Source organism: Pagrus major, chromosome 4 (assembly GCF_040436345.1).
Source record: "Pagrus major chromosome 4, Pma_NU_1.0".
NCBI classification, from domain to species: Eukaryota; Metazoa; Chordata; class Actinopteri; order Spariformes; family Sparidae; genus Pagrus; species Pagrus major.
Genome location: NC_133218.1, coordinates 38,732,134 through 38,740,881, shown reverse-complemented (window position 1 = coordinate 38,740,881; position 8,748 = coordinate 38,732,134). Strand labels below are relative to the sequence as shown.

The following is an 8,748-nucleotide window of genomic DNA, read 5'->3' as shown; positions in this document are numbered from 1 at the left end:
GGCTGAATGGGGAGAAAAGGCGTGTTAGTGTCTCGTATCTGCAGAGAGTTTCTTATTTTCTCTCTTTGTTGCTGCTCGGGACGCTTTACCAACCCAACATGTGGCTGTTTGACGTCCTGGGAATGAGACTCAACTATCAACTATCTTTGTGGTGCGTTCAGGAACAGCTGGGACAAATCCTACTGACTCTACCTTTAACTTTAATAGTCTTTGAATTATATTAATATGACGTGAGCTTCAGTAGCTTTGACCACAGATGTCCTTCAGAGGGAGACTTTCTACTCTGATACTCTGAGTACATTTCAGAGCCTGTACTCGATTACTTTTACTGGAGTAAACAAGCAGAATCAGTACTTCTACTTTTACACAAGTATCTGAACTTCTCCTGGAGGACAGACTGTGTGGACTGTTGTCTCCTCTGTTTTTCTCTAATCTTCCTGTTTTGTGAAATATTTGACTTTTTAAAATCTTATTGAAATGAAAGTCACACAGTCACATCAGTTAAATGAAACGTGTTTCAATGTTGAATCTACATTTTAAAAGTAACTACAGCTGTAAAAATATGTAAAAAGTAGTGGAGTAGAGGTTTAAAGCGCCTCACGGAGCTGGAGGCCCGTCCAGAGTCTGAACTCTACAGACGGATCAGGAACAAACATTTCGACACCACGTGCATCTTCATCAGAGTCAAACAACACAAAGACTCACATCCTGTTTAATCAGCTCCTGTAATCAGACCTCACTCAGCACGGGAGGGAGGGGGGCCAAGTGAAACTAGACACGATTCATAATTCGACTGTTTAACTGGCGTCTGAATGTGTGTTATGTAATAAAAGTGAGTTGTTTCTGATCCGTGTGCTCCGGTACAGTTTGGACTCTCGTACAGAACCTGAGTGAATGTGTTGAGTCACTTTCCTCCAGGCTGGGAGCTGAGAGAGGCTCAGGGACGACTCACTGAGGACTCACATACACGCTGTCGTATAAAATACTGATTAAAGCCTCTTTAAGGATTTACCTGTTTGATGCAGCTGGTGGGCGGGGCCGTCCAACGACAGGTGGGTGTGTTCAAAGGTGCTGCTGCTGATGTCACATGACTGGGAGGTGGAGCCTAAAACAAGACAAAGTGATTTAAGATCATTTTTTGTCCAAAAATACCAAAAATTAAATGGTTGTTTGTGTTGAATGATGCAGCTTACGTTCAGAAACTCAATCACTGTTGATAAGCCCCGCCCTACCTGGTAGGAGTGCTCTGATTGGACCTGCCAGGAGGTGCCGGAGGAGGAGGGGGCGGAGCGACTCAGAGCGCTGCAGGCCGGAGACGACGGGGAGGACGGAGGGGAGGGAGGGGAGGGAGGGGGAGGGCTGGGAGGTGAGGAGGAGGAGGAGGAGGAGGAGGTTGGGGAGGGGGGGGGCGGGGCTGCAGAGGAGAGGAAGGGGAGGAGACTGCTGCTGCTGCTCCTCCCATTGGTTGATCTCAGTGTAGTAGAAATCCTCCTCGCTGCGAGAACAACGCTCGTGTTCGCCGCCGCGGCTGTGAGAGGTCAGAGGTCACGGTGTTAGACAGCGTTATCATGAAGCCAGCTGAGCTTCTGGAAATATTGAGTCGGCTGATATGGAAGCTCATTTCTCATTTCTGAATTAATAAAATAAAAACACACTATTGAATAATCTGCTGATGTTCTCTGTCAATGATTTAATCAGAAATATTAACTTGAACTTGAAATTATAAGATCATCAGAATTTTGGCATTTTAAAACATATAAATGTAAAAGTTGACTTAGTATCTAATAATTAAATCATAGAATTAAAGTATTTTTGTATTATTTTATGTTATCTAACTTTAGATAACTTAATGTCAGTACAAACTGTCATTTAATCATATAAATAAACATATGGAAGCTCCTTCATGCCAGAAATATAATGACTGACTACCGACAAGATTAAAGATTATAGTGTTAAAATATCCCACAGACATGAAACTTTATTTTCATCATTAAATTATTCAACAGTTGTTTTAGTGTACTGTCAGGATGAAGCTTCTATAAACACAAAACTCTTCGTGAAGAGCAGGATCAGCAGAGAAAGACGCCGTGTGTCTCAGGTGAGTCTTACCACAGGTGTGTTGTCCGGATGTGACGTTTGATTCCCACCACTGACGTCAGGACCTTCCCACAGCTCGGCCACAGACACCTGTAGGCCGTCTTCACCGAGTTCTGCAGGAGGAAACGCCGTCAGCTCTCTGACGCTCTTTCATTTCTTTCCTGTGATCGAAATAAAACCCTGCTCACCCTTCGTCTCCGCGGCGCCGGCTCATCGAACAGCACCTGCTCCAGCTCCATGTCCAGTCCTTCGTCAGAGGGCGCGGTCGGGCTGACGCTGGCCTCCGCGAACGGTGGAGAGGGGGCCGGGCTTCCGTTGCCGTGGCCGACGCTCCAGTAACCACTGCTGCCGCCGTCAGAGAGCTCGCCGCCGCCACAGTCCATCAGAGGAGCTGAAACATGGAGGGTGTTCAGGTCCTGAAGGCTGACGCCAACCTGCATCACGTCCACTACTGTTTACATGTTGTTCTCATCGTTTGTTGTTGTTGTTGTTGTTGTTGTTATTGTTTGTTCTCATTGTTTGTTGTTGTTTGTTAATGCCTGTTTTGTTGTTATTGTTATTTGCTTAATTCAATGTTATTGTTGTTCTTATAGTTTGTTGTAGTTGTTTGTTATTGTTGTTGTCTGTTGTTGTTTATTGATGTTGTACCTGTGGTGTCCGGGTGGGCGGGGCTGTGCAGCAGAGGGCTGCAGGACAAACTGCTGAGAACCATCGCTGCCATCAGCTCGTCCATGTCCACCTCGTGTGGACTCCTCTGACTGCAGGACGACAGGACAGACAGTTTGTTTACTGGACGTCACACAGAGAAACTGAATGTACAGACTCACTGAGACACAGAGACAGAGACAGAGACAGACAGAGAGACAGACAGAGAGACACAGAGACACAGAGACAGAGACAGACAGAGACAGACAGAGAGACACAGAGACAGACAGAGAGACAGACAGACACAGACACAGAGAGACAGACACAGAGACAGACAGAGAGACAGACAGAGAGACACAGAGACATAGAGACAAAGAGACAGAGAGACACAGAGACAGAGCCGGAGAGACACAGACACAGAGAGACAGACAGAGACACAGAGACATAGAGACAAAGAGACAGAGAGACACAGACACAGAGCCAGAGAGACAGACAGAGAGACACAGAGACATAGAGCCAAAGAGACACAGACACAGAGAGACAGAGACAGACAGAGACACAGAGACATAGAGACACAGACACAGAGCCAGAGAGCCAGAGAGACAGACACAGAGACACAGAGACAGAGAGACAGACACAGAGACAGAGACAGAGACAGACACAGAGACACAGAGACAGACACAGATACAGAGACAGACACAGAGGACGTCTGACCTTCTGGGGACATCGATGCAGGATGAGACAGATCTGCTGCAGGAGGACGAGGAGGAGGGATGAGATGAAGACCAGACACAACCGTCACTCTGCATGAGTTCAGGCTGATCGACCACACCTGAAGATTCACCTGCTCCTCCACACTGAAAATACACCTGAGGGAGAGGACAGTGATAGGCTGAGACACCTGTCAATCAAGGCTGAGACACCTGTCAATCAAGGCTGAGACACCCGTCAATCAAGGCTGAGACACCTGTCAATCAAGGCTGAGACACCCGTCAATCAAGACAGAGTTCCCTGGACACAGCAGGGGTTTCTCTCACCGCTCTCTCCAGAACTGAAACACAGAACTGGGATTTTCCTGTGACTCTAAAACAAAGACAAAATGATCTCACCTTCAGCCCGGGGTGACCCCTGACTCTGCTCAGATGTCCTGCTGCTGTTTCCATGGTGACGCCGGTGTCACCCGTCACCGGGCCTGCTTGTGTCCCTGCTGCCGGGCCGGTGGAGCTCACCAACGCCCCGAGAGGAGAACGCTTCCCCAGACGTGTCTTTGGTAACATGTCTGTCCGTCTGGAAGCACAAAGACAGAAACGTTTCAGTCCAGCTCGGAGCCGACCAGCTCCTGGAGCCTCATCAGGTTCTGTTCTGATCCGACGGGAGGAGAGCTCAGAGATCACTCTGTAACTTCTGGGATTAAAAGGTGGATTTATCTTCACTCCTGTTTATCAGCCTGACTGCAGCAGTGATCCGGAGGGGACCTCCGTTGGGAAATGTACTGTAAAAGTGTTATTCATCCTCAAGTGATGTCACTCAGTGGTTCAAGTTGCATTGTGGGTAATGAAGGCTGCAGCTGATGAAGAAGAACGTGTGAATATAAAAGGTGATTTCTCTGATTCTACTTTGTTGATTTTCATCATTTCTTTTTAAACTCTCCATAATGAGTCCGACAGGGTCCCAGGAGTACAATGCTGGATCAAAACCTGATGCCTACATTACCCACGATGCAACGTAGTGAAATCACAGGAGGCCGTTTAACAGTTTACATGAAGCTTCCACCGGAGCCACAAAAGGCTTTTATACTACTTCATTCACATACGCAGTCGTCCTCCTAAAGACCTGTAAACACACTTTAATGTGTAAAATTGGTGGAGTTTTCCTTTAATGCAGATGTTTCAACTCTAACAGACTCATTTTAAAAAACATCCAACATGACCCGAGCTGCTGCTGGGAAACAGATCCGAGTGAAATCACAGTGACTCACAGGCTGAAGTGTCATTTACAGTCAGGCTGCCGTGTGTGTGTGTGTGTGTGTGTGAGTGTGTGTGTGTGTGTGTGTGTGCGTGTGTGTGTGTGTGAGTGTGTGTGTGCGTGTGTGTGTGTGTGAGTGTGTGTGTGCGTGTGTGTGTGTGTGCGTGTGTGTGTGAGTGTGTGTGTGTGTGTGAGTGTGTGTGTGTGTGTGTGTGTGTGTGTGTGTGCGTGTGTGTGTGCGTGTGTGAGTGTGTGTGTGTGAGTGTGTGTGTGAGTGTGTGTGTGTGTGTGTGAGTGTGTGTGTGCGTGTGTGAGTGTGTGTGTGTGTGAGTGTGTGTGTGAGTGTGTGTGTGTGTGAGTGTGTGTGTGTGTGTGTGTGTGTGTGTGTGTGTGTGTGTGTGTGTGTGCAGGTTACCAGTAACTAGCTGATCAGAGGATTAAAATGAACAGATGGCACCAACTGTTGCTAAATGTTTCTTTATGTGCCGACACTGATGACGATTACATCACCTTCAGGACTAAACTGTGTCACCGTGGCAACATGATGAAACATGATGACCCCCCTCGTTAAGGTTTCCTGTTAATCAGTGACTCAGAGTAACCAGTAGCAGCACCAGCACACCCGTACAGCAGATTCCAGCAGATGTTGGAGCTGCTGCTGATCAGTGAGCTCTAACTAACACTTGTGTCCATTACTGATCAGTCATATTGATTAAGATGCCAGAAAATCTTCTCGAGTGCCTGTTTTCTCCAAACAACAGTCCAAAATCAAAGATATTAAGTTTACTATGAGTTTACAGGATGACATGTACAGTTAATGTTTCTGTGAAGCAGTGATACTGAAAGACTGCGTCACACGTCTGCATCCACATCGCGCTCACATTACATGTTTATGACCTGACCTACATATCAAGAGGTGGAGGAGATGGTGGTGCAGTCAGCAGGCCAACATGAAGCCACTGGATATATTTAATGAGACATCGGGACATTAGACAGCCGTGTTTGTCGAGACAGAACCGGGTATTTTAAGCCAAAACATGATCTCTTCCGAACCCTGACGAGTGGTTTTTGTGCCTAACGTGTACGTAAAGTTTCAACATATCTGATTTGCAGAAACGAACACTGTCAAGACTTATTGTTGAGATGGGCTGAAAGAAAAGCATCAGATCCTCTGATGGAACAACGAGCGTTTGGGATTTTTGCTTGATGATTAGTTGATAATCAAAACAGTTTCATCTTCTGTCACTAAATGATTAAGTGACTGCTTCTGTCCATGTCAGAGCTGCTGGATGTTGCTCAGGCCACGTTCTCTCACACCAGCCTGGTAAATCTTCAGAGCTGCTTCGTGCACACAGAAACCAGACAAACACAAACTGTTCACACAAAGACTCTAAAATATCTTCGTATTCAGCCGCATTAAGATTCAACACATTTAACAAATAAATACAAAACAAAGCAACACAACACAACACAACACACATACTGTACAAACACACCCCTCTGTCTGTCTGCTGCTCTGAGCTCTGAACCAATCAGATTCCTTCAGTGCAGAGTTCACACCCTCCACAATAAGAGTCCTCAATGAGCACAAAACAACTCCAACAGCAGCTCTCTCATGAAACTAAAGCGTCTCTGAGCTCTGAGGTCAAACTGTGAACACCAGCATGAAACCAAAATGTCCTTTTCTCAGTTCAGAAACTCTTCACTGTGTCTGTCGTCCGAACAACAGGACTCAGGTTACAGGCTGCTACACCACCCAAAGTTTCTACTGCAGAAATGACTGAAATGATCCATCCACACTCAGTGGTGCTGGTCAGTGGACTGAACAGACACGCTGAAGGGTCACAGAGCTGAAGTGAAGGCAGCTCGTTGTCTCTGTGAACTTCAGCAGCAGCAGCTCACTCTTCATTCAGTCCACTGAGCAGCAGGAAGCAGTTTGTCCTCACACATTACAGCTGTGATTAAAGGAGGAAGCGTGATCAGCTGTCACCTACCTGCAGCCTGCAGCTCCAGCAACACAACAACAACAACAACACTGCAGTCGGACTGTCCACCGTGTTCAATGGGAGCTGAGGGTGTGTGTGTGAGGGTGTGTGTGCGTGAGGGTGTGTGTGAGCTGCTGCAGGCTGCAGCCAGTCTGAACACCATCAGGGAGGGAGGAGGTTCACACAACACCCGGACCGGATCGCACCGGAACATCTGGAGCGGAGCCTGTTTCCACATGACGTCAGCACAGAGAGGTTGTGACTTTAGTTTGTTATGATCAGAGGTGTTCGTGCTCTCTTTCTTTTAATTCACTGTGAAGCCTTTTAATATTGTAAGAAAGCTGTAAGCCTGGACAACAACACGTGGAATACATGTAAATTAATGTGACATCAAACAATGAAGTTTGAACAAACACTAACATGCTGAGACGTGATGACTGGTTTCTGATCGGCTGATATGAAACATGATTCTTTAACAAACTTGTAAAAAGTATTCAGAGTTTTATTCTTTATTTGTTCTTGAGCTGGATGATGAACTGACGAGTCTGTTGGACGGAAAACAAACTAACAAAACATTTAATCAACAGAGAAAAATGAGTTTTATTGCCTTTTGATCAGGACTTTAAAAACACGTGTGGGAGATCCATAATGCTGAAAACATGTCTCTTCAGGGATCATGAAGCTGAACTATACTTCTATTTTTAGAAGAAGTGAAATGAAACAGGAGGAAGTGACGGTGCACAGACGGGCTCAGGTTCAGAAGCTTCAGTGAAGACAAAGGCAGCAACACTCTGCAGACCAGCCGGCTCTGATGAAGGTCACCTACATTTTCCCTCAACTAGAAGGAACGAGGGCAGCAGGACACGTGAAGTGGACCTGAACAGAGCACAGGTTCTGTTTGGACGAGTGAGTCAGGACAGAATCAGAATCAGACCGACCCGGGTGTGTCATTCAGATCCAGTCTGCACACCTGCACACCAGGTGACCTGAGTCCACTGCAGTCGGTCCAGAGGACTGAAATAAAAAGACAGTACAACATAATGTGACTGCAGCGAGCAGAGGTGGACACGTCCTGACTGTCAGTCTCAGTTGTGTTTATGCAGAATAAGTTGTTACTGTGGAGGTGCACATGTTGTACACGTCTTCAGTTGTGTGTGTTTGATTCTGATGTTTTGTTCTTACATGTGTAACATGTGACTGTATTCAATGTGCAGTCTCTTGCAAACCTTCATAAACACAGGATCCTACATTTCCCATAATGCAACAGGATGACGTCTTGTGTAACTGTGTAGTTTGTTTTCAGAGTGACTGGATCAGACTGAACGCTGCTCACACAGCAGACTACCTGCTGATGTAGTGAACCGGTACCACACTGTGTCTGCGTGTTGAGCTCTGAGCAGCTGATCCGCTCCGGGTTTTCCCAGCAGCCCCCGCGGTGCCTCTCCAGCCTCGTAGTAAACAAGATCACCACGTGGGGAGGAGCTGGAAGCTGATTGGTGGAGCTCAGCCGTGCAGGAACACACCCCACTGAGGTCTGTTGTTTACTGACTGTCCCGCACCGACACACACACTGAACACACACTGAACACACACTCTGCATACAGGTGACACACTGAGTGAACACAGCACAGCACAGTCCCGAAGTACTGCTGACACACTAGTGTCCATCACTGAGGAGTAATACTGCATGTAGTGTTACTGTGTGTACTGTGTGTACTTGTACTCTGTGCAGTAGCAGTGTGATGATAAACACTGAGCAGCTTGTAAGTGGAGATCACTGATTACATAACCAGCTCTGACTCCACCCCTTCTTCACCCTCTGTCCTCAGTGTGTGTGTGTGTGTGTGTGCGTGCGTGCGCGTGTGTGGAGCTGCACGTAGCAGCAACACGGCGCTGCTTCGCTCGTGAGCTACGTGCAGCGCGTCCTGCTGCTTCACGCTGCTCAGTGTGACCCACTTCATTTACCCTGACACCACAGTCTGACAATAGTGATATTAATAATATATTATTATTGTTATTAATAATAATATATTATTATTATTAATAATAATATATT

The 8,748-nt window shown here is 46.7% G+C and overlaps 1 protein-coding gene across 1 annotated transcript in view; it reads right to left on the bottom strand.

Moving 5' to 3' along the window:
- znf395a (zinc finger protein 395a) overlaps nt 1-6,789 on the bottom strand; it is a 9,715-nt gene extending 2,926 nt beyond the window's left edge. The window contains 9 exon segments of the mRNA XM_073464611.1: nt 1,013-1,105; nt 1,233-1,433; nt 1,435-1,528; nt 2,110-2,210; nt 2,286-2,488; nt 2,746-2,855; nt 3,457-3,611; nt 3,852-4,029; nt 6,702-6,789. Coding sequence (XP_073320712.1) covers nt 1,013-1,105; nt 1,233-1,433; nt 1,435-1,528; nt 2,110-2,210; nt 2,286-2,488; nt 2,746-2,855; nt 3,457-3,611; nt 3,852-4,019 — 1,125 coding nt within the window. The 5' untranslated portion in view covers nt 4,020-4,029; nt 6,702-6,789.
- Nucleotides 6,790-8,748: the final 1,959 nt, after the last annotated feature.